At 39.3% G+C, this 26527-nt stretch overlaps 1 protein-coding gene across 2 annotated transcripts in view; it reads left to right on the forward strand.

The window, feature by feature from the left end:
- The first annotated feature begins 18572 nt into the window (after positions 1–18572).
- Positions 18573–26527, forward strand: part of QRFPR (pyroglutamylated RFamide peptide receptor) — a 46950-nt gene continuing 38995 nt past the window's right edge. Inside the window, exons 1-2 of one of the 2 annotated variants that reach the window (XM_031035692.2) lie at positions 18573–18723; positions 19147–19311. In XM_031035692.2, the coding sequence (XP_030891552.1) occupies positions 19197–19311 (115 nt within the window). In that variant the 5' untranslated portion in view covers positions 18573–18723; positions 19147–19196. Of the gene's footprint in view, positions 18724–18923; positions 19312–26527 lie in introns of those variants that run through there. The other variant, XM_006740400.3, reaches the window with a different exon arrangement.

A 26527-nucleotide genomic window follows, 5' to 3' on the forward strand; every position in this document is an offset into this window, starting at 1 on the left:
AGGCAGGACCCGGGCAGTGGTGTTTTCATGGGCTCATCAGATGATTCTAAAGTACCTGGAAGCCTGACTTAGCAAAATTTAGGCTTCTGTTCTTTTATATGAAGACCAAAAGTCTCTGTCACCCAGAATTGCATTGTATCCAATTTATCATTTTATTCCTAATATATAACATGGCATGTAGCATATCTTGGAAACAGTGTATATTTGATGAATAAATAAATAAATATTCTGAAATGTGTTTGACTTTTTCCTATGGCTGAAGCCTATGATTCCTGTTCACTAAACCCAAAGTGGCTAGAAAATTTAAACAAACACATTCCAAGTGTGTTTACATCTAATTATAAAAATTTTAGATATTGACATTCCTGGGGCACCTGGGTGGCTTAGTCATTAAGCTTCTCCCTGGGATGGAGCCCCACATCGGGCTCCCTGCTCCACGGGAGGCCTGCTTCTCCCTCTCCCACTCCCCCTGCTTGTGTTCCCTCTCTCGCTGTGCCTCTCTCTGTCAAATAAATAAATAAAATCTTTTAAAAAATTTTAGATATTGACATTCCTGGGGTGCCTGGGTGGCTCAGTTGGTTAAGTGTCTGCCTTCGGCTCAGGTCATGATCCCAGGGTCCTGGGATCGAGTCCTGCATTCGGCTCCTTGCTCAGCGGGAAGCCTGCTTCTCCCTCTGCCTGCCTCTCCCTCTGCTTGTGCTCTCTCTCCCTCTCTCTCTCTGTCAAATAAATAAATAAAATCTTTAAAAAAATTTTAGATATTGACATTCCTGATTGCTCTACTTTTAAAAATTTAATATATATAAATATTATACAATATATGTATATATAGCTTCTATATATATATTCATTGTAGGAAAAATTTAAAAATACTTATAACCCAAACAAAGTGACTAAAAAACACTTGTACCACCCAGAAAGAACCACTGTTAATCCTTATCCTCTCTCCGTTTATTATGTATGTACATTCCTGCATGTATTAGACCGAATCTGAATCATACCTTGATCAATACCTAATATATTGTGTTTAATCTTACTTTTATTAAAACATAATTTATAGGCAAGTGAGCTAAACATTAGGGAGGTTAAAACATAAATGTCAAAGTTCTCTAGAAGGCCCCTAAGACCTTTCTAACATTCAGCTACTCTTGTGTTCCACTAGTAGTCAAATCCTTAAATAACATCTGTGTTTGCAAAATATAAAAAGTTACTCTCCAGTGACTATGTATGGGAACAAAAAAAAGGATTTTCATGAAAATGAAAACATTTCCTGAGGGTTTTGAATCTTAAACTCATAGCATTCCTTCAAACTTGTGCTTACTTTTTAAAAAAATTTTTTATTGTTATGTTAATCCCCATACATTACATCATTAGTTTTAGATGTAGTGTTCCATGATTCATTGTTTGTGCATAACACCCAGTGCTCCATGCAGAACGTGCCCTCCTTAATACCCATCACCAGGCTAACCCATCCTCCCACCCCCCTCCCCTCTAGAACCCTCAGTTTGTTTTTCAGAGTCCATCGTCTCTCATGGTTCGTCTCCCCCTCCGATTTCCTCCCCTTCATTCTTCCCCTCCTGCTATCTTCTTCTTCTTTTTTTTTTCTTAACATATATTGCATTATTTGTTTCAGAGGTACAGATCTGTGATTCAGCTTGTGCTTACTTTTTCAATTTTGACAGAAAACAAATCACAATAACTAATGTTTATCAACCACTTTTTTAAGGGACTGTACTAAACAATTTACATGAGTTATTTTGTTTTCTGTCTCTCCGTAGAAGTGTTCAGTAGGTATTAAAATCCCCAGATCATAGTCAAGAAAACTGTGGCTTAGATGGGTTAAGAAAATCATGGGGCTTCTGCAGTTAGTAAGCAACAGAGCTGAGATTCATGAATAAATACGTTATTCCCTGCCCCGTGCTCTGCTGTTACTAACAACACAAAAAAATATATAGTACTTGGACAAAATTGATTTTACTAAAAACCTGTGCTGATTATCTCCCCACCTTTATTATGTCACTCTAGAATTTAATTGGCGTCAAATTTATGGTTTAAAATCCCCATTTTCCTTGTGGGGGAAGTTGAGAATTTACCCATGTCTAGTCTACACTGTGTTTCTTTGTCTTCTGATTTCCTAAAGATTTTCAGCAGTTGTTCTTCCACTGGCTGTTAGTCCTCGTGCTGCAGGCGTACCAATCTGTTGCTGACTCCATGCAGAATTGGAGGGACCCACTTGAACAGTAGGACAACACAGCTGAGCCCTTTAACTTTTCATAAGGAATTCACTAATTGGTGAATGCGTTGTATCCAGAGCACCTGGATCTCTTTTTAATCAACAGCAGAGATTACCTCATTTATCTCAATTTAGAGCCATTTCTTATATAGCTCCTAGCTAAAGCCTGACAAATCAATTGATAGCCAGGGCTAGTAGTTTATGAGTCATGAGTGGTTACACATTCCCTAAGCTTTCTCTTCCTGAATCAGATCACCAGAAAGTAGCACACCTACATTCTGGCTCTCCATACAAACCACTTTAAGGACTGCGACTTGAATTATGCCATTAGCTTGCCTCAAGTTTACATTACTGCTGTGTGCAGAATGACCACTGCTATTGAAGACACTGCGCATTATGTATGTCAATGTTTCTTATATAAAGACTAATATGGTAAATTCTTCCCAGAGTTCAGAGCCAGAAAAATGTTGGCCTCTTCTGATATACCAAAATGCTTCTCTTCTTTTTTTAGATAATGAGGACTGCAGTATTCCTTTAGATTTTTCTTTTGGCCCTGACTCTCTAGTGGTCAGGAATCGAAATATTCTCCTCAGTTCTGTAGCTTCCTATAGTCTAGATTTGCTGGTATAATTATCTGCTTGGCTTTTCTCGTCGCCAGCCTCATGCCCCCATACCCTCCCTCTCCTTTTTCCTTTGTCCTAGTAAGTTTGCAGCTTTTTGCTTGGTAGTAAAAGCAGTATGGGCTTAAGAATGTGACTTTCCGGGATTCTGAGAAACAAACTAATAGTTTTTAACTGTGTGAGCTTGAGCAAGTTTCATAATATTCTCTATGCCTCCCATTTTCACTTATAAAATGAGGATAATAAAAGCACTTGCCTCATGGTTGTGAATTTTTTTAAATGATAAAGTATGATTTAAATGATGTTATTAATGTGATTTTTTTTCCTTTTTTAAAATAATTATGGGGGTGCCTGGGTAGCTCAGTTGGTTAAGTGTCTGATTCTTGGTTTCAACTCAGGTTGTGATCTCAGAGTCGTGAGATCCACCCTCAGCATGGAGTCTGCTTAAGATTCTCTCTCCCTCTGCCCCTCCCCACTGCTCTCACTCTCTCTTTCTATAATAAATAAATAAATCTTTAAAAAATAAATGAAATGGGGCACCTGGGTGGCTCAGTCGTTAAGCGTCTGCCTTTGGCTCAGGTCATGGTCCCAGGGTCCTGGGATCGAGTCCCACATTGGGCTCCCCGCTCAGCGGGAAGCCTGCTTCTCCCTCTCCCACTCCTTCTGCTTGTGTTCCCTCTCTTGCTGTGTCTCTCTCTGTCAAATAAATAAATAAAATCTTTAAAACAAATAAATGAAATGAAAAATTATTATCAACTGTAAATAACATAAAATGTAATATCTTAACCAATTTGAAGTGTACAGTTCAGTAGCGTTACAGACATTCACATTGTTGTGCAACCAATCTCCAGAACGCCTTACTTCTTGTAAAACTGAAACTCAATACCCATTAAACAACAGTAATCTATTCCCTCCTACCACTAATCGCTGGCAACCACCATTCTACCTTCCATCTTTATGAATTTGACTACTCTAAGTACCTCAGATAAGTGGAACCATACAGTATTCATCTTTTTGTAACTGGCTTATTTCACTAAGCATAATGTCTTCCAGGTTCATTCATGTTGTAGCATGAATGAATTTCCTTCTTTTTCAAGGCTGAATAATATTCCATGGCATGTACAGACCACATTTTGTTTATTCTTCCATGGATAGACACTTGAATTGCTTCCACCTTTTGGCTATAGTTTTGTTTGTTTTTGTTGTTGTTGTTTAAAGATTTTATTTATTTATTTGACAGAGAGCACAAGCAGGGGGAGCAGCAGAGGGAGAAGGAGAAGCAGGCTCCCCGCTGAGCAAGGAGCCCCATGCAGGGCTTGATCCCAGGACCTTGGGATCGTGACCTGAGCCAAAGGCAGATGCTTAACTGACTGAGCCACCCAGGCGCCCCAACTTTTGGCTATTGTGAAAAATGCTGCTATAAACACGGGTGTATAAACATCTCTTTGAGTCCCTGCTTTTAATTCTTTGGGGGATAGACCACAGAAGTGGGATTTCTGGATCATATGGTAATTCTACTTTAAATTTTTTGAGAAATTATCATTCAGTTTTCTATAGTGTCCACACCATTTTACATTCACACCAACAGTGCACAGGTTCCGATTTCTTTACGTTCTTGCCAACACCTGTCATCTCCTGTTTTTGTTTCATTTAAAAAAAAATAGTAACCATCCTAATGAGTGTGAGGTGGTATCTCATTGTGATTTTGATTTGATTTCTCTAATGATTAGTGATGTTGTGCATCTTTTCATGTGCTTGTTGGACATTTGCATATCTTCTTTGAAGAAATGTCCACTCAAATCTTTTGCCCATTTATTAATCCAGTTGGTTTTTTGTTGTTGTTGAGTTGTAAGAGTTCTTTATACACTTATCAGATATATGATTTAAAAGTATTTCCTCTCATTCCATAAACTGCATTTTCACTCTGTTGATTGTGTCCTCTGATGCATGGTTTTTAATTTTGTTGTAGTCTTATTTATTTTTACTTTTGTTACCTGTGCTTTTTGTGTCATATCCAAGAAATTGTTGCCAAATCCAGTGTTCTTAAGATTTCCCCCTATGTCTTCTTCTAAGAGTTCTATAGTTTTAGTTTTTACATTTTTGATTCATTTTAGTTAATTTTTACCTATGGCATAAGAGTCCAGTCTTTGTCATGTGATATTCAGTTTTACCAATAATTTTTTTTAAAAGATTTCCCTTTCCCCACTGAATGGTCTTGGCGTCCTTGTTGAAATTGGTTGACACATATGTGAGAGTTACTCTTGGGCTCTCTATTCTATCCCATTGGTCTATACGCCTGCCTTTATGCAAGTACCACACTGTTTTTTGTTGTTTTTTTTTTTAAAAGATTTTATTTATTTATTTGACAGAGAGAGACACAGCGAGAGAGGGAACACAAGCAGGGGGAGTGGGAGAGGGAGCAGGCTTCCCGCTGAGCAGGGAGCCCGATGCAGGGCTCGATCCCAGGACCCCGGGATCATGACCTGAGCTGAAGGCAGTCGCTTAACCAACTGAGCCACCCAGGCGCCCAGTACCACACTGTTTTGATTAATGTAGCTTTGTACTAAATTTTAAAATCAGGAAGTCTGACACCTCCCACTTTGTTCTTCTTTGTCAGGATTGTTTCAGCTATATAGGGTCTCTTGAGATTCCATATAAGTTTTAGGATGGCTTTTTCTGTTTCTCAAAACAAAATAGGAATCTTGGTAGGGTTTTCATTAAGTCTGTCAATCACTTTGGGTAGTATTGACATCTTAACAGTATTAAGTCAGTCCATGAACACAGGATTTTTTTTTTTTATTTATTTGTGTCTTCTTTCATTGTTCTCAGCAACATTTTGTAGTTTTCAGTTTCCCTGGTTGAGTATATCCTTAAGTATTTTATTCTTCTTGATGATCTTGTAAATCAATTTTTTGATTTTCTTAATTTCCTTTTAGATTGTTCATTACTAGTGTATAGGAACATAACACAACTGGTTTTAGTGTGTTGGTTTTGTGTCCTGCAACTTTGCTGCATTATTTATTCTTACATTTTTTTGTGTGTAGAATTGTTAAGGGCAATTTTTTTTTAAGACATAAGGTATCTCTAATTTTCTTTTATGATAATTAACATGGATATAAAAATATCCAATATATATAATTAAATGATCTTATTTTCAAATTAGTGGACCTAGCTTTTACTTGTTCAACTTCTTGCTTTCAACTTAGAAAAAGCCCTCTCTGTTTCTCTTTTTCTTTTTTGCTGTAAGCACTTTTTACAAAAATTAGTTTATTGTAGGCCTTCCCAAGACCACTTTTGTTGGGTGTAATCAAATGAAATTCCTGCTCATAATCAAATGAATTTCTGCTCTGTAGTAGAGTTCAGAATATTGATATTATGAATCCTTACACCTTACACTATTATGAATCCTTACACTATGTGCCTGCTTTTTGTTTGTTTTTCTCATTTTGATACTCTGCTACTATGTTGTGAAAAATTTAAATTGTGGAGCTGCTCAGCCCTCCTTCGCCAGTTTCTATTTTAAAAATTCAGACTGAGAGATCATAGGGACCTTTCTAAACATCATTAACTGTGTTCTGGAAGCTTAGAATTCCCATCTGACTGTATGTAGCATGTCCTACCTCACTTCATACTTGAAGTTGACAACAGCAATCTTCTCAGCAAGCTTTCTGTCACTCTCACATCACCATCAACTCTTTCCACATCGGCCAGAATACCAGTTCTTCCAGATACCTGTTCCTTCTGAGTGACAAAATTCCCAGCCAGGTGAAGAAAACATTTACTATATATTATGCTTTTAGACTACTTATATCTTTAGCCATTGTATAGTTAATCCCTCATCTCTGACAATTTTGTAATCTTTTCTAAGAAAGACTTGATTATTATACCCTCTGTCTGGTATGATAAACTTTAGAACATTCCCATAAAAGTATGGCTTGCCTCTTCCTTTGCACTTTATCCAGTTACTTTCTTTTGTTGTTCCTACCCTAAAGGGGAGAGAGCTCTTCCATGCTTCCCCTTCACTTGGTCAGCTGGTGTTTTTTATTTGTTTTTTTGTTTGTTTTTTAAAGGGACCCTCTTTCACTGCTATCTTCTCATCATGGGTATCAGAAGCCAACCCTACATTCCGTGCTTTATATTTGTCAACATTCCCTATCTTTAGCATAATCATTTCTACCTCAGTGCCTTTGGGGAGGCTGTTCCCTCAGTGTGAAATGAGTGGTCTTTCTTTCATCTCTACCTTTTCTTCTAGGCCCAAGTCACACTCTCCTTTCTCTATGCAGCATTGGTGGATCTGTCTTGCTTGAATGTCTAGAACATGTCTTTTCTGTGTATGGGTGTGGCTTTTACCACCTTGCTTTGGGCTATGCATATTTGTGTCCATCCTGCCTCTTTAACAAGATCAGAGGTTGGCAAACTTTTTCTGCCAAGGGTCAGTTTGTAAATATGTTCTGCTTTGAGGGCCATACAATCTCTGTTGCCAATATGCAGTTCTTCCATTAAAACATGAAAGCAGCCATAGGCAATATGCAAACAATGAGCATGGCTGTGTTCCAGTTAAACTTTGTTATTTTTATAGACATTGAAATTTAAATTTCATACAGTTTGCTGTCATGAAATATGTTCTTCTTATGATTATTTTTCAATCAGAAAATGTAAAAGCCGTTCTGTGTTAATGGGTTGTACAAAAGTAAGTAGTAAACCATGTTCAGTCTGGGCTGTAGTTTGCTGACCTCTGAACTAGATTATGAGCCACCCAAAGGGTGGCTATATTTTATGCCCCTGTGTGCAGGCTACAGTGCTCTGCCCATCAGGAGTTGCCTCTTAAGAACAGGGGTTGGGTGTTTTTCTTCACCACACTACTCCCAATGGATGAGTGCAGTGCCTGGTACACTACAGACATCCAAAAAATTACTGAGTAGAGGAATAAATAGTAATTTACCTTTTCAGTTTTCTAGCAGTAAGCAGAGATCTGATAAACTGGACCACAAAGAGTTCGTGGGGTTCGGCTGGAGGAGAAGTTCAGGAATACTGGGAATGCCCTATGAGATCAGACTTGGGTTGCCTTAGTATGGATAATTTCACTTGGATAGGGACTGGAAGTGGATGGCTGAGATGGAGTGGGTTGAGAGGATAGGGAGTGAGGGTTGAAGAGGTGAGGATAAGTGATAGAAATGACAACCTGTGCAATATTAATAAAGAGAAGAAAACAGAGAGAGAGTTTGAAACTTGAAAGGTGAACTTTATCTTTTTCCATATTTAGCTCCAATTCAACTCTAACATCAATCATATATTATTTTGATTAAAATTCTCTGTGGGGCTTTTCAGTACAACCCAGGGAGCCACTGAGAGAGTTAATCTTTCCTTTTCACAACCCTCCGATTCTCTAATACCCCTTCACCTGTTTTGAAGAGTGCTGCATAGACCTAGGGCTGAGGCAGCCAGGTCAGCACCACTGCTATCCAGAGTAACATATGTCTACAGAGTGTAAGGAATTGCATATAGTGACATCAGACTCACTTCAGCCTCTAAGAGATCCTGAGACTTCGTCTGTGAATCACCTAGAGTTAGAATTGGTGTGCAGCTGTGCTGCTGGTCTTCCTTGATCCCAACACCAGAGGCCTGGGAGAGGGAGGGCGTGTCCTCCATCTCTGTGGTTTCTGCACCATCTGAGGGCTGCCCTCTGTGACCCAAACCTTCAACCCACAGCCCAGAGAACCAGGCTCACAGATGTGGGCTATCACTCCTATAAAGAGGTTTAAGTGGATTACAATCATCAAGACATCTTTTCTTAGGCTTCCCTCAATAGTTACAATGCTACCCTTCATTTATCATTGCTTTTTTGGAATTGCAGACATTTTGTATATAATAGCATGACACTATTGCTTGTTTTTTAAAATTGCCATAACAACATTCCCAGACATTTGCATTAATATATGGTAGAGGCCAGGGTTGGGTTTAGATAATACCAGGTGTGGGTCAGCATGTGGATTTCTGAATATTCATATTCTGAGTTTTTATATTTCTCAGTTTTTATGTTATCTTGAAAGACAATGAGAGGGAACAATAGCTACAAGATTTCTATCAAATTAAGGAAAGAACTGAGGCAAAGCAAAATTAGAAAAAATGGAGATGTCTTAGTCTGTTTAGGCTGTCATAACAAAATACCTAGATAATGTGATTTAAACAACAAAAATTTATTTTCTCAGAGTTCTAGAGGCTAGAAAGTTCAAGATCAAGGTTTTAGCTTATTCAGTTTCTGATGAAAACTCTCTTCCTGACTTTTATCACCACCTGCTCACTGTGTGTTCACATGGTCTTGGTACATGCACACGGAAAGAAAGATATCTCTCTTTTTTCCCTCTTGTAAGACCACTAGTTCTATTGCATTAAGGCCTCATCCCTATGACCTCATTTAACCGAATTACCTCTAAATATCCTATCTCCAAATATGGTCACATATGGTGGGGAGGACACAATTCAGTCCATAGCAATAAGTGTACATTATAATACTTATATTATTATTTGAATGTAAAAGACTGGAAGGCAGTGGTGGTGAGGGGGGAGGAGGGATGGATATAATGAAAATAGTTTTCCACAAAATTTCATTATAGCTTTCTCAGTGTCTGGAGTAATCACCTTGAATTGCCAAAACTTCTATTGCAAAATAGACAGGTGAATGCTCCAGAGCAAATTTATAAATTCTTATATTTCTGGATTTCCACCCCTGCCTGGCAGTAATGCAGGGGTATCTTCTATTCCCCTGATGGAGAGGTGTTAGCAGATGTCAACAAAAGGAGAATTAAATTAGATTCAGAGTCTCATAACATAATACCTCCAATTTCTAGTTTTACGGAAAAAATACTCATTATATCAGTAACCAACAACATTTCGACTTAATACAAAAAGATTGACATGAACACTGAGGTATCAGGGATGCTAGAATTATCTGACAAGAATTTTAGGGGCACCTAGCTGGATCAGTTGGTAGAGCATGCAACTCTTGATCTGAGGTTTGTGAGTTCAAGCCCCATGCTGGGTGTAGAGATTCCTTAAAAACAAAACCTTAAAAAAAAAGAATTTTAAAGCATCCATCATAAAAATGCTTCAACAAGCAATTATAAACACATTTTATGCAAGCAAAAGGAAAACAAAGAAAAAGAAAAAGTGTCAGTAATGAAATAGAAGACATAAAGAAAAACCAAATGGAAATTTTGGAACCAAAAATAATACATAACGAAAAGGCAAAACTGAGTAAATACGCTCAACAGCAGAATAGAGGGTGAAGAGGAAAGAATCAATGAACTTTAAGATAGAAATGTAGAAATTATCTAATCTGAATAACAGAGAAAAGAGACCAATAAAAAACATAAAGAAAAGAAAAAAAACAGAACCTCAGGAACCTGTGGGATTATAAAAAAAGATTTAGCCTTCATGTCATCTAAGCCCCAGAAGGAGAGGAGAAAGAGGGCAGGGTTGAAAAAAATGTGAGGAAATAATGACCAAAAATTCCCCCAATATGGCAAAAGGCATAAACTTACAGATTCAAGAAGCTCTGCAAATCCAATAAAAAGGTCCAAAGAAATCAACATCAAGACATCATAACAAACCTTCTGAAAACTAAAGATAGTAAAATAGTCTTGAGGATAGTGAGAGAGAAATGACACCTTACCAATAGGGAAAAACAATTTGAATGATAGTGAATTTTGCTAGAAACCAGAGATGACAGAAAAAAGTGGCAAAGGCTTTGTCAATGCTGAATAAAACAAAAGAAAGCAAAACAAAAACCATCACCACCACCACCACCACCACAACAAAACACTATCAATTTAAAATTCTATAACCAGTAAAAATATCCTTCAGGAATGAATGAGAAATCAATACATTCTCAGACAAAGGAAAAACTAAGAGAATTAACTACCAGCAGACCTACCTGAAAAGAATGGTTAAGAATGTTTCTCTATACAGAAACGAAAGGATAAGAAAAGAGATCTGGGAATATCAACAAGAAAAAGAGATCAGTAGAAGGAGGAAAAATATTAGTAAATACAATAGATTTTTCTTCTCTAGAGTTTCCTAAATTATTTTTTATAGTTGAAGCTAAAATTAGAATATTGACTAATGTGGTTCTAAATTTATGTAGAGGCAATACTTGTGACAATTATATTTGGGGAAGGATAAAGGCACATGAAAGGAAGTAAGGTTTCTATACTTGACTCAAATGAGTAAATGTTGACACATTAGACTATGATGAGTTATGTATATATAATGTGTCATCTACAGTAGTCAGAAAAAGGTATGTAAAGAGATATACTAAAAAACACTATAGAGAACTCTAAATGGAATCTTAAAAATGTTCATGTAACTCACAGGGAGGAAATAGAAATTATAAAAATTAATAATAGAAAAAAAACAAACAGAAAACAACAACAAAAAATAAAATGGCTAACTTGAAACCTAACATATCAATAATTGCATTAAATATAAATGGTCTAAGTACACCAATTGAAAGAGATTGACAGAGTGGATTAAAAAATGACCCAAAGGCAGATTGTCTAAAGAACCTCAATTTAAACGTAATGACATAAGTAGGTTGAACGTACAAGGACGGACAAAGTCATGGCATGAAAACATTAATTAAAAAAAAGCAGGAATGGTTATATTACTATGACATAAAATAAACTTCACAGCAAAGATAACGATCTGGCACAGACAGGGTTATAATATAATGATAAGAGTCAGGGCATCAAAAAGACATATTAGTCTTAAATGTATATTCAGCAAGCCACAGAACTACAATATGTGTAAAATAAACACTAATAGAACAGAAATGAAAAATAAACATATCCACAATTATGGTTGGAAATCCTCTCTCAATAATTGGTAGAATAAAAAGAGAGAAAATCAGCAAGGAAATAGAACTCAACCTCACCATCAGTCAAAAAGATCTAATCAATGTTTGTACAACACACCATCCAACACACCAGAATACATATTCTTTTCAAATGCCCTTGGAATGTACACCAAGGTAGATCATACCCTGGAGCAGAAAAAGACCTCAATAAATATAAAAGAATTGTAATCACATGGGGTGTCTGGGTGGCTCAGTTGGTTGAGCTTCTCCCTTTTTTTTTTTTTTTTAAGATTTTTAATTTATTTATTTGAGAGAGAGAGCACGAGCAGGGGGAAGGAACAGAGGGAGAGGGAGAAGTAGACCCTCTGCTTAGCAGGGAGCTAGACATGGGGCTCGATCCCAGGACTCCAGAATCATGAACTGACTGAGCCACCCAGGCACCCCATACTTCTGACTCTTGGTGTGGGCTCAAGTCATGATCTTGGGATCATGAGATTGAGCCCCATTTTGGGCTCCATGCTCAGCACAGAGTCTGTTTGAGATTCTGTCCCTATGCCCCTCCCCCATTCACGTTCTCTCTCTCTCTCTCTCTCTCTCTCAAGTAAATAAAATCTTAAAAAAAATTGTAATCACACAAAATATCTTCTCTGACCACAATGAAATAAAATTAGAAAAAAAAAGATAACAGGAAAATCCTCAAACACTAGAAGTCAAACAGACTTCTAAATAATTCGTGGGTCATAAAAGAAATCTTAAAGAACATTAAAAAATATGTTGAGTGAAAATGAAAATATAACATATAAAAACATATGGGAGACAAAGTAGTGCTGAGAGGGAAATTTATGGTACTAAATGCTTACATTAGAAAAGAAGAAAAGTTGCAGGGAAGTAAATTAAGCTTCCATCTCAAGAAACTGGAAAAAGATCAGCAAAATAAACTGAAAGCAAGTAGAGGAAAGAAAATAATAAGGGTAAAAGCAGATATCACTGAGATTGAAAATAGAAATATAATAAAGAAAATCAATGAAACAATGAGCTGGTCCTTTGTAAATATCAATGATTACCAAACCTCTAACAAGACTGACAAAGAAAAAAAAGAGAAGACAAAAATTATCAATATCAGAAATAAAACAGAGGTTATCATTACTCATCCTGAAAACATCAAAAGGATAACAAGAAAATACTATTAACCCTATACACATAAATTTAATAAAATTTATCAATTCCTCGGGTGCCTGGGTGGCTCAGTTGGTTGGGCAGCTGCCTTTGGCTCGGGTCATGATCCTGGAGTCCTGGGATCGAGTCCCGCATCGGGCTCCCTGCTCAGCGGGGAGTCTGCTTCTCCCTCTGACCCTCCCCCCTCTCATGTGCTCTCTCTCTCTCTCTCAAATAAATAAATAAAATCTTTAAAAAAAATTTATCAATTCCTCAAAAAACACAAACTACTACAACTTAATAGGAAATAATTTGAACATCCCTATAATATTAAGGTAATTAAATTCATATTTGAAAAATCCTAAAATAGAAATCTTTAGACCCTGATGACTTCATTTAAGAAATCTATCAAACTGGGGCACCTCAGTGGCTCAGATGGTTAGGCATCTGCCTTCAGCTCAGGTCATGATCTCCAGGTCCTGGGGCCGAGCCCCATGTCAGGCTCCCAGCTCAGCAGGGAGTCTGCTTCTCCCTTTCCCTCTGCCTCTCCCCCTGCTTGTACTCTCTCTTTCTCTCAAATAAATGAATAAAATCTTTTAAAAAATTCTATCAAACTTTAAAGAATAATTAATACCAATGCTACACAATCTCTTCCAGAAAATAGAAAAGAAATGAATACTTCCCAATTCATTCTATGAATCCAATATTACCTGGAGAGCTGTAAAGGAAAAATGCACTTCTATATATCTCTCCTTTACACTCACACTACTACCACCTGCAAACTTCTGATACCAGCTGTGTGGGTTTTCCACACATCATGCAATTTTCTGACACCAGCTGGGGGTCCTTCAATTTAACTCAATTCTGACACTATCTTCCTAGAGATACTGTCAGATCATATAGCTTAAGAGTTCAATTACACAATACACTCCCCCTCCCCCCACACACACCATTTCAGATGCAAATTGCAAGTCTCAAGTTGTCATCTGTCTGTCTTACCTACCAGCTATACATCAGGATTCCCATCGCCCCCTCCTTGGGCTTGATATTTGCTAGAATGGCTCACAGAACTCAGGGCACCACTTACACTTACTGGTTTATTATAAAAAATATTATAAAGAATGCGTATGAACATCTAGATGGAGGAGATGCATAGGGCAACTTATGAGGGAAGGAGCACAGAGCTTCTATCCTTTGCCAGGAGTGTTATCCTCCCTGTACCTTCATATGATTAGTAACCTGGAAGCTCTTAAACCCTGTGCTATTAGAATTTTTATGGAGGCTTCATCATATAAGCATGATTGATTATTAAGTCCATTTCTAGCCTCCCTCTTCTCTCCAGAAAATGGGGATGAGGCTGAAAACTCCAACCTTCTGGTTATGGCTTGGTGTTTCTGGTGACAAGCCCCCAACCAGGAGCTCACCAAGAGTCACCTCAAGTGACAAAAGATATTCCTATCAACCAGGAAATTTCAAAGGATCTAAAAACTCTGTGTCACAAAAACAGACACATAGATCAATGGAACAGAATAGAGAACCCAGAAATGGACCCTCAACTCCATGGTCAATGCATCTTTGACAAAGCAGGAAAGAATATCCAATGGAAAAAAAGACCGTATCTTTAACAAATGGTGCTGGGAAAATTGGACAGCCACATGTAGAAGAATGAAACTGGAATGTTCTCACACCATACACAAAGATAAACTCAAAATGGATGAAAGAACCTAAATGTGAGAGAGGAATCCATCAGAATCCTAGAGGAGAACATAGGCAGTAACCTCTTCGACACTGGCCACAGCAACTTCTTACTAGACACGTCTCCAGAGGCAAGGGAAACAAAAGCAAAAATGAACTATTGGGATTTCATCAAGATAAAAAGCTTTTGCACAGCAAAGGAAACAGTCAACAAAACTAAAAGGCAACCTACAGAATGGGAGAAGATATTTGCAAATGACATATCAGATAAAGGGCTAATATCCAAGATCTTTAAAGAACTTCTCAAACTCAACACCCAAAAACCAAAAAATCCAGTCAAGAAATGGTCGGAAGACAGAAAAGACATTTCTCCGGGAAGACATACAAATGGCCAATAGACACATGAAAAAATGCACAACATCACTCAGCATCAGGGAAATACAAATTTAAACTACAATGAGATACCACCTCACACCAGTCAGAATGGCTGAAATTAACAAGTCAGGAAACAACAAATGTTGGCCAGGATGTGGATAAAGGCGAACCCTCTTACATTGTTGGTGGGAATGCAAGCTGGTACAGCCACTCTGGAGAACAGTATGGAGGTTCCTCAAGAGAACTACCCTGTGACTCAGCAATTGCACTACTAGGTATTTACCCTAGAGATACAAATGTAGTGATCCAAAGGGGAACCTGCACCCCAATGTTTATAGCAGCAATGTCCACGACAGCCAAAGTATGCAAAGAGCCTAGATGTCCATTGACGGATGAATGGATAAAGAAGTTGTGGTGTATATATATACAATGGAATATTACCCAGCCATCCGAAAAGATGAAATCTTACCATTTACATCGACTTGGATGGAACTGGAGGATATCATGCTGAGTGAAATAAGTAATCAGAGAAAGACAATTATCATATGGTTTCACTCATATGAGGAATATAAGAAACAGCCCAGAGGATCATAGGGGAAGGGAGGGAAAAAAAGAATGGAAGAAATCAGGGAGGGAGACAAACCATGAGAGACTCTTAACTATAAGAAAGAAATTGAGGGTTGCTGAAGGGGAGGTGGGTGGGGGGATGGGATAACTGGGTGACGGGCATTAAGGAGGGCACATGATGTGATGAGCACTGGGTGTTACATGCAACTGATGAAGTACTGAACTCTACATCTGAAACTAATGATGTTCTATATGTTGGCTAATTGAATTTAAATTAAAAAAAATAAAATAAAAGCTCTGTGTCAGGAACTAGACTCAAAGACCAAATATTAGAACAAAAGATGCTCCCAGTGCTCTTATCACTTAGGAAATTACAAGAATTTCAGGAGCTCTGTGCCAGGAACTGGAGGCAGAGAGAGATATATATTTTCTGTTATTTTATAATATCAAAACCTGACAAAGATAGTACAAAAAGAGAAACTCATAGACCAGTATCACTCATGAGGAGAGACATGAAAATTCTTTAAAAAATGGTAGAATTCAACAATATGTAAAATCAACTATATACCATGACTAAATAGGGTTTATTTCAGATATTCAAGGCTGGTTCAATATTCAAAAGTCAATTAATGAGATCCACATTAACAAGATGAAATAAAACAACAACAACACATGATTGTATTAATTGGTGCAGAAAAATTATTTGACAAAATTCAACATCACTTATGATAAAGTCACTCAACAAATTAAGAATAGAGGGGAATATCCTCAAATTGATAAAGAACATCTATAGCTAACATCACTCTTAGTAGTGAGAGACTGAATGTTTCCCCCTCTGAGACTGAGGATAAGGAAAAGATGCCCATTCTCATCACTGCCATTTAACATAGTACTGGAAGCTCCAGCCACTGCAATAAGGCAAGAAAAGGAAATATAAGTCATACAAATCAGAAAGGAAGAAATAAAACTGCCCTTCCACTCAAATACTATGATTATCTATGTAGACAATCTCAAGAAGTTTACAATAACAACAACAACAAAATCTCCTAAAACTCATAAGTGAATTCAGCAACATGATAGGTTTTGAGATCTACATACAAATAAATTCACATTTCTATAGTAATGAATACATGGAACTGAAAATTAGAAATACGATACTGTGTACAAATGCTTAAAAAAGATATGCTTAAGTGCAAATCTAACAAACATATACAGGACTTATATGCTGAAAACTGAAAAATGCTGATGAGAGAAATCAAAGAAGGCCTAGTTATATGGTGAGACATACTTTATTCACAGATTGGAAGACTCAACAGAGTAAAGATATCGATTTTTATCAAAATCCTAGCAAGGTTTTTTTTTTTGGACATAAATTTATTGTAAGATTTATACGAAAAGCCACAGGCCTTAGGATATCTAAAATAATTTTGAAAAAGAGGAATATAGTGGGAGAAATCACTCTACCTGATTTCAAGACTTACATAACTAAAGAATTCAAGACTGTGTGGTACTGTAGCAGTTAGACACATAGATCAACACATGGAACAGAATAGAAAGCCCAACATGAAAATGTAAAATTATAAAATTTTTAGAAAAAGACATAGAAGAAAATTTGGGGGACATAGGATTTGATGAAGAGTTATTAGACTGGACATCAAAAGTATAATCAATAAAGGAAAAATTGATAAATAGGACTGATTAAAAATTAAAAACTTTGATTTGTGAGAGCCCCTGTTAAAAGAATAAATAACAAGAAACAGACTAGAAGAAAATATTTGCAAACCACTTATTTGACACAAGATTGGTATCTAGAGTGTAAAAAGAACCCTCAAAACTAACAGCAAATAAACCAAACAGTTCAATTAGAAAATGGGCAAATTACATGAATAGACATTTCACTGAAGAAAATACTAGGATAGCAAATAAGCACACGAGAAGATGTTCATCACTAACTATTAGGGAAATGAAAATTAAGGTTGAAGGAAATACCACTACACACTTATTAGAACAGCTAAAAAAAATAATAATGACAAATGCTGGTATGGATGTGGAGAAACTGAATCTCTCATATGTTGCTGTGGAAAATGTAAAATGGTACAGCCACACTGGAAAGTAATTCGGCAATTCCTTCAAAATCAAAATATATAAACCATAGACTCAACAATCAAACTTCCTGGCATTTCCCAGAGAAAGAAATAACGTTTGTTCACACAAAAACCAGTACATGATTCTTCGTAGCAGCTTTATTTGTAATAGCCCCAAACTGGAAACAACCCAAATGCCTACTAAACATGAATGGTTAAACAAGCATGATACATCCTCAGCAATAAAAAGGAACAAATATTGATATACCTAACAACTTGGGTGGATCTGAATAGCATTATGCTTGAGTGGGAAAAAAAAATATCAAAAGGTATTATAATGTGTGATTCTGTTTATATAACCTTTTGTCAAATGTATAGAGATGGAGAACAGATTAGTAATTGTCAGGGCTTCAGGGCTGGGGTGGGAGGTGGGACTTGGTATGACTACAAAAAGGTAGCAGGAGGGAGATCATTGTGGTGATAGAATAGTTTTCTATCTTGGTTTTGGTGATGGTTACAGGAATGGGATAAAATGACACAGACTTTAGACACAACACAGTACCTATGTCAAATTCCGAATTTTGTATTGAACCATAATTAAGTAAGATGTAATCAATGGGAGAAACTAGATGAAGGATATGTGGGACCTCTCTGTACTATCCTTGCAATTCCTGTGTGCTGTAATTATTTTTGGAAATTCAGAAAAAATTAAAATAATCCTATTTTGCCTTGGATAGCACATTACTTCCTCAGAGGAGAAGCCGTGAGACGGTGGAAACCCCCATACTGGGTTTTACATATAAGCATGACCTGGGGCAGAAGAAATGCATTGGGCGGCAGAATGTGGGGAGCCAATGTGGTGTTTCCCTGGCCCTGGGGATGTGGGAGGCAGCGTCCGCGCCCCTGAAGCTGGGAGGGGAGTGGCGCGCCGCAGAGTTCCAGCCCCACCCTCCGTGGCTCCTGGAGCCGGTTGGGTGAGCGCACCAGAAGGCTGGGCAGCCAGAACTCTTGAGTGACGCTCCAGCGTGCCCGACCGCCCCAGCCCCTCACCTTGGAGAAGAGCAAGAGAACTTTCTTTGAACTGCGAACATTTTTGGTAACAGGATAATCTCCCAGGCTTTGGCTTTCCGCCTCTTGACTGTGAGTTTGATCCCGCGCTGCTTTCCTTCTCCCGAACCTCGTGGGGTGCAGCCGGGAGCCCTCCAGCGCGCCAGAGTCCCCAGCGGAGGCTGTGCTGGTCTCCGAGGGTGGGAAGCGGCCGCCCGCCCGGTCTCCTCGCAGTCCCCGCCCCGCCGCGCCCGTGTGCGCGCGCGGGGGGGGGGGGGGAGGGGGCGGTGGATGGCCCGGCTGTAGCAGACGGTGCCGGGTGCTCGGGGAGCACGCGCGGCATGCAGTCTCTCAACATCACCAGGGAGCAGTTCTCCCGGCTGCTACGGGACCACAACCTGACCCGCGAGCAGTTCATCGCGCGGTACGGGCTGCGGCCCCTGGTCTACACCCCGGAGCTGCCGGGGCGCGCCAAGCTGGCCTTAGTGCTCACCGGCGTGCTCATCTTTGCTCTAGCACTCTTTGGCAACGCGCTGGTGGTCTACGTGGTGATCCGCAGCAAAGCCATGCGCACGGTCACCAACATCTTTATCTGCTCCTTGGCGCTCAGCGACCTGCTCATCGCCTTCTTCTGCATCCCGGTCACCATGCTCCAGAACATCTCTGACACCTGGCTGGGGGGTGAGTCCGCGTCCGCACCTTCTTCCCTAATCCCCCAGCCTTCCGCGGGACTCTCCGCGTACCTCTGTTCCTTACATTTCTCTTTCTACCAAATGAATCAGAGCTCTTCCTTAGAACTTCCTCACCTGCGCTCACTTGGAGAGAAGTTTTTTGCTACTTGATTCGGTCCAACGTTTCTTCTCCTTGTCGCTTAAAGACACAGTTAGGTTTCTGTGCATTGCCCGGAGGACCACAGGGGAAGGGAGGGAAAACAGAATGGGAAGAAATCGGAGAGGGAGACAAACCATGAGAGACTCTGGACTCCGGGAACCATACTGAGGGTTACAGAAGGGAGGGGGGGTGGGGGGATGGGGTAACCGGGTGATGGGTACTAAGGAGGGCATGTGTGGAGATGAGCACTGGGTGTTATACGCAACTAATGAATCATTGCACACTTCATCAAAAACTAATGATGTACTATATGTTGGCTAACTGAACATAATTAAAAAAAAAAGACACAGGAAAATGCTAGGAAAGGTACAAGGCAGTGAGATGAGGAGTGGCACCACTCACCAGTTATTTTAGCTCCTTTTCCCATAAAGCCAGGATTTTTTCTATTTTTTTTATAAAAGTAAGATAAAAATATTTCAAATAATAAAAATACTGATATCCGCTCATCCTCCCAACCTCCAGCTCACTCCACAGTTGCCTCTTGTGGCTTCTAAACAGGTATTTGTAGGACCCAATTTATATAGGGACTAAAACTATATGTTTTATATATGTATGTGTATATATATACACACACATACACACACACAAACACATATATATCTCCCCTGCAAATGTATTATATGTGTGTGTATGTGTGTGTGTGTGTATACACCCACACATATATTTGCGGGGGCAAAAAATCTTGGATTAGTCATTTTTTTCAGACTGGATTAACAGAATCAAGCAGGGAGAAGGAACACAGAAAACATATCCCCTTCCTGACTGAGAAAGAAAGAGACCTTGATTCCTTCTCCTTCCTTAAAAGGGGAGTGGAAATGGTAGAGAAGCCTTTCAGAGTTCAGAGTCATTGAGCTGGCAGCAGTATGTGGAGGATGAGAAAAGCCCGACACTGCCCTTACCCAGGTGATCCAGTCTCCAGACGCACAGCTGCAGAGCATCTTCTAGTCCCTAGGCAGTAGTGCCTTCTATTGTCACCAGTGTTTCATGGTGGGCCTCGGGGATGAAGCACTGGCTGTACTCGCGTTGTCATGGATGGGTGCATTCTTGAAACCACATCAAAATTCTTAGAAAGTGATTGCCAATACAGAGAGAATGTGAGAGAAATGCATCATTGTGCCTTCAAGCCTTGCCATTCCCACTCCTTTGCTACTTCCTTTTAATCGCATGGGAAGTTTCTTTTATCCTACCATTAGCAATTTGAGATCTTCAGTTTCTTTCCCTGGCATTGCTTTTTTTCCCATTAACTTACATTGGGTTTATCTTTAGTGGATCAAGAGGCTAAAATCTTTGATTCCCATCTCATCTAAAATTAAATATTTCCAAAAATGCCCTAACCATTAGAGAACATAGCATTGCTGTGGGAGTGACATGTAATGCAAGAAGTTGCAAACCAACTTATGGGTTATAGCCTTTCTATGCACTCTGATGAAATCATTGTGCTTGGGCATTTTAAAGTTGTCCCGTGCAACTAACCCCGTAAAATTAATGGGTAAATTTTGATCATCATATAAACTTAGTTTTTTGAGAAAAGGGCACGGGAGTTTTCATTTCTACATGTTGGTGAAGGCAGATTTATGAACCATATACGTATTGCTGGATGATGATAGCTCTGTATGTTAAGGTGAACATAATTAAGAAAAGTGGGATGTTATACTGGAAATCCAAAGACCTGGGTTCCTACTTTGGCTCTAATACATGTTAATTTAACACATCTGGGCCTCAGTTTTTTGTTAAAATATTAGGAACTCTAGAAGCTTGGAAGTGGAATGAGGCAGATGTTTAGCCCCGAGGCAAAATAGGAAATCACGCCTGGGAAGACTACAGAGTAGATCTTCCTTCCCAAGGACTTTGGTGGTTGGTGCAAAAGTTTTTCTTAAACTTTTTGTTTTCCTTGCTTCCTAGTTCATGGAGGACATTTCACTTTAGCTTGTAAATGCTGAAAAAGGGTAATGCATTGTGTATGTATTTTACAGGTTAGAGCGAGGATAAAGTGTATTAGTAAAAGTGCTTTGAAAAAATTAATCATTCCATGAAAGTGTAAGGTATTAATTCTATGAAGGAGTGTTTCATTTTAGGTGGCTTATGTTTATCCAGGACTAGATTTATAGAATAAATATTCTTATAAATCAACTAAGTCACACCAAAATTGAAGATCAGGGGAGAGGATCGAGTTGGCCGAGTTTTTGGAGCTAGTGATGCAAACAGAATTAACTTGTCCTTTATAGGATAGGATAATAATTACAAGACTCCCTTGATAAATTGACAAAAGAGCTTTCAATGGAGTGTAATCTAATAGTTCAAAGGTAATTCACAATTTATTATTTCATAAAGCTATTGAGGATCTTCTTTAAGGCAAAACATTCTACCTTGGTAATCCAAAAAAAAAGGAATAAAGCTTATCTAACCCCTTTTTGGACCTCCGAAAATAGGAAATATCCCTAAATGAGTAAATATAGGATTTAATAGAAGAGGATCCCCTCTGCTGTGGGAGCACAGAGGTCAGGAAGGCTTCTCCAAAGAGGGGACTTTCGAGCTACATATTGAAGAATGATTCAGATTGTTTCCAGCAGAGAAAGAAGGATGGAGTGTGTTCTAGGAACAGGGGTCAATCCAAAGTTTGGAGGAAAGAGAGAAGGTGATGAATACCAAGAACGCTGTGTAAGCCATTTCAAGAATATAGTTTATACATGAGGAATGGTGGGAAATGAGACAGAAAGGTAGGATAGTGCAACTGGGGAGCAAAAAGTATCAGTTATGCTAAACCTAAAATATGAATACCCCTCAAATTCCTCCAGAGGTAAAGGAGGAAATATAAACAAAGAGATGGAGACCACTAGGAGGCAACAGAGGCAGGACAAAGTCTCAGTACCACCCCTAGAGGGGGCAGGATCCCTGCAGGCAGGGCTGTGTGCCCTGAATTGACAGATCTTTTGTTGTTGCTGTTACTGCCCCCCCCTTTTTTTCTCCAGAGAAGCTGGAGAAATGGAATTTTATGATCTTGGCATTTAGTTCAAATTTAAAGAAATAAGATGCAATTGGGTAAAAGAAAAGCTCTCTGTGGGTTTGGCCACAAGTAATTCATGGACCTCCAGTTTGTGACTTTTCTTCAAAACCTGCCCCTCAAATATTTCTGACAAAGGTAGGGCTATAAATGACTGTTTTCGTCTTCTTTTTTTAGTCCACTTATCTCCCTTGCTAGGGACCAACGTTACCTACTGAGTCAAAGCCTGCATTTGGACAAGATTCCCAGGTGATTCATAAGCACATGCAAATTTGAGAAGTACCACTATAAGTAATGATTCTCAGACCTGGCTGCACAGAGAACCTCCTGAGGGGCTTTAAAAATGTTTTGTGCCAGCCCCAGTCCAAACTAGTTACATCTGACTCTCTGGAACCAGCTTGCACTGACTTACAGAGACTATTGTGCACATCTCTACCCTTTTCCCCGTTCAGAGACGTCGTGTTATTGGCTTGAAATCAGTCATGGCGGGGGTATTTGCACTGTGGATGTCAGCAGCAAAAACTGTCTTTAAAAAAAAACCAAACCAAACCAAACCATACGGTTGTTTTCCAGCACACCACTGAGCAGTTGAGTTTCCTTTGGTACAATGATGGCGCCGTAAATGACAGTTGCAACAAAGTGTATCCATAAACGTTTGGTTTATGTGAGTTACACTCAGTTAAGAAGGAGATCTAAATTCAGCATCTAAGTGTTGGTCAGCATTGAGGCAGGTGTACGTGCAATTCTTGTACATGTCTGGCATTAGCATCCCAATGCCAACACTCTTTGATCCACCAGTTGCTTTACTCCCACACTACTCCCCAGAACATCCAACACAGAGCTTCCAGGAGTGGGGATTCTCTTCCCACAAGAATAGTAAATAGCATTTGCTTATGGTTTTTTTAAAATCACTAACATGAGGACGGGGTTGTGTTGTTATAGCAATTATGAGTTAGGCTTTGGAAGTTCTGTGTGCATTCTGCTCACCAATCTATTTGGTCCAACTCTACCAGCGAACTTGCCCATTGTACTCTTGGGGCCATGGAATTTACCTCTTCTTATCTGCAGTCTGTTTTTCCTCATTTTGTCTCTTTTTCCTACTCCTTTAATCTCTTTCTTTGAAATATCTACATGTTCCTCCAAATTCACTGTCTGAATATGTTGTTTTATTCAACTAAATTCCACACAATAGATTTTGCTTCTCAACAATGATCCAGAACACTTTTCCCTCTTCTCTAGGTTTCCATAAGCTTCTCTTTTCCTTCTTACTTTGTTATCTTTTTGTCTGTCTCTTTCTTTATATTCTGCCCTTTGATGGTTCTCATAATTCCTGTTAGTTTTTGAATGTGTGTCCACTTAAGCCTAGCATGCAATCTCTTCTTTCATCATCCATTTCTGCATAGAGGCTCCAATCAGGACTCTCCTTTCTTTGCTGATAATTCTGAAATCAGTATCTAATTATCTGAAGCCCTAATCCCCCTGATCTGAGAATAGGCATTTACATATAGATATCTTATTAGCATCCAACATTCTCTCTCTCTACCTTATCTCTCTGCCCAGGGTCTAAACTATTACCATTAATACTCTGAGTCATCTTTGTATTCACCATTTTCTGGGTATCTGCTGTGTGCACTGGGATATTAAAGGTATAGAGAAAGCTGTGTCCTTATGGAATTGCCAGGTTTTGGTTAAAGGAGGATGGGGAAGATGGCACTCAAAGAAAAAATGGAGAAGGCAGGGAATTTTGTTGTCAGAGTTCCAGAGTGCACTGTGGAGAAAGCACAGGGGAGGTGTTGGGGAACGGGGGGCTTGGATCAGAATGGGGATGTTTAGAGCTTGGATTCGGTCCAGGGGCAAGGGATGGTCTAAGAGAATGGGACTCATGGTGACTGAGGTAAATGTGAATTTAAAACATGGGGGGATTAATTCTGAAGAATTCCCAGAAGGAGATAGAAAATCAGTTCTCATTCTAGCCTCCTTTATGGCTCTCAGTGTTCATGAATTGAGATGGGGAGGCCTTGAAGCTCTTGCCAGGAACCACAGCACTCTCTGCCAGCTTTTATCCTGTTGTGGGTAGAGTGACAGCCGGGGGTGGGGGTGGGTGGGGGGGGGTGGGGGGGTGGGGTTAGGGGGGAGGGACTGATCTCCCAGGTGTACCCAGAGCTCTCTGCATCTCCCTGCAATCCTGCTGTGAGCACTGAAAAGAATTTTCTAAAGATGACTGCTAAATTGACTAAAAGCAATTACAGAAAAGGAATTCCAAAAATAGCCTAAGTAATGGCAGCCTCACTGGGAGAAGTGCACTTTCGTGTATACTTGCTACATCTGAAGACTGCTTGCTTGGGCAAGAAAATATAAAAACTTATTTTCTCAGCAGCTGATAGGAAAATTCCTCTCAGAGCGGTGGTCCTCAGTCTTGCCAACACATAGAATCACTCAGGGAGTTTTTAAAATGATGCCTGGTTCCTACCCTTGGAGATTCTGATTTAATTGGTCTGAGTACCCAGGTATTGGATTTTCAAAAGTTCCCCAATTATATAATTTGTAGCCAAGGTTGAGAACCACTGATGTATGCAAATGCTGACATCGCTGAGACATGGGCTATTGTGAAGATGAAAAGAAATAATGGATATAAGGTGCTTCCGTAGCACAGCGCCTGCCCCATATGCCCGCGCAAAGTTGCTCTATATTGTAAGGAAAAAATAGCCGTCGGAGTTACAGTGGTTGGAGGATGCACAAGTCAGTTGTATAAAATGAAGCTAGACATGGAACTCTGAGGCAATTCTCCCATGATACTCAGTCAATCACGTCTTTACTAAAGCCTTGAAGTTTTTTGGAGTCTTTCAAGGTGGGTTTAGAAAGACGTCGAAAATGATTAAAATGTTGGGAGACCTGAGATATGACGAAAGACTGAAAGAATTATTCTCTCATCTGGAGAATAAAACTCTAGTTTTAAGTTAGCACACCCCCACAGCAAGGTTTTCAGTCCGTGTTACCCAGAGCCTTGGTGGGTGTGGAGCAGGCAGGTTCCCAGGCTTCATCAAAACGCTCCCTTCTCTCTTTTTAATAAATTGGGTTTTGCATAAGATTTCATGTTTGTAAAAAAGGATTTTACTGGAAGGAAGAAACTGGAGGGAAGGAGGGTAGGAGAGAAAAAAACACTCACTGTACATCATACAAAAATTTTAGGTGGGGGGCACCTGAGTGGCTTAGTTGGTTGAGTGTCCATCTCTTGATTTTGGCTCAGGTCATGATCTCAGGGTCGTGAGATCAAGTCCAGCAGAGCATGGAGTCTGCTTGAGATTCTCTCTCCCTCTCCCTGTGCCCTTCCCTCCACTCTCATGCTCTCTCTCACTAAATAAATAAATAAAATCTTAAAAAAAAATTAGGTGAGTTTTTACAGATTTCAACCTGATAAATTGTGAAATGGGTTATTAAAGGAACTTGTTGGGGTGCCTGGGTGGCTCAGTCGGTTAAGTGTCTGCCTTCAGCTCAGGTCATGATCTCATGATCCTGGTATTAAGACCCCCCCATCCTCATCTGGCTCCCTGCTCAGCGGGGAGCCTGCTTCTCCCTCTCCCTCTGACCCGCCTCCCGCATGTGCACTCTGTCTCTCTGTCTCTCTCCCTCAAATACATAAATTAAAAAAAAAAAAATTTAAAAAGAAGTTGTTGAATTATTATGTGGTGAAAAGATCTTAATTTGGGGGGCCAGCTCAGAGCAGAGGGATTAGACTGGAACTTCTTCGGGTCTATTTTATTATTTGATTAGTGGTTAGAAAACATCACTTACAAGAATAATTTTCCGGGCGCCTGGGTGGCTCAGTTGGTTAAGCGACTGCCTTCGGCTCAGGTCATGATCCTGGAGTCCCAGGATCAAGTCCCGCATCGGGCTCCCTGCTCGGCAGGGAGTCTGCTTCTCCCTCTGACCCTCCCCCCTCTCATGTACTCGCTCTCTCTCATTCTCTCTCTCTCAAATAAATAAATAAAATCTTTAAAAAAAAAA

The sequence above is a fragment of the Leptonychotes weddellii genome, chromosome 2, assembly GCF_054177405.1.
Source record: "Leptonychotes weddellii isolate Sample4059 chromosome 2, ASM5417740v2, whole genome shotgun sequence".
Taxonomy (NCBI): domain Eukaryota; kingdom Metazoa; phylum Chordata; class Mammalia; order Carnivora; family Phocidae; genus Leptonychotes; species Leptonychotes weddellii.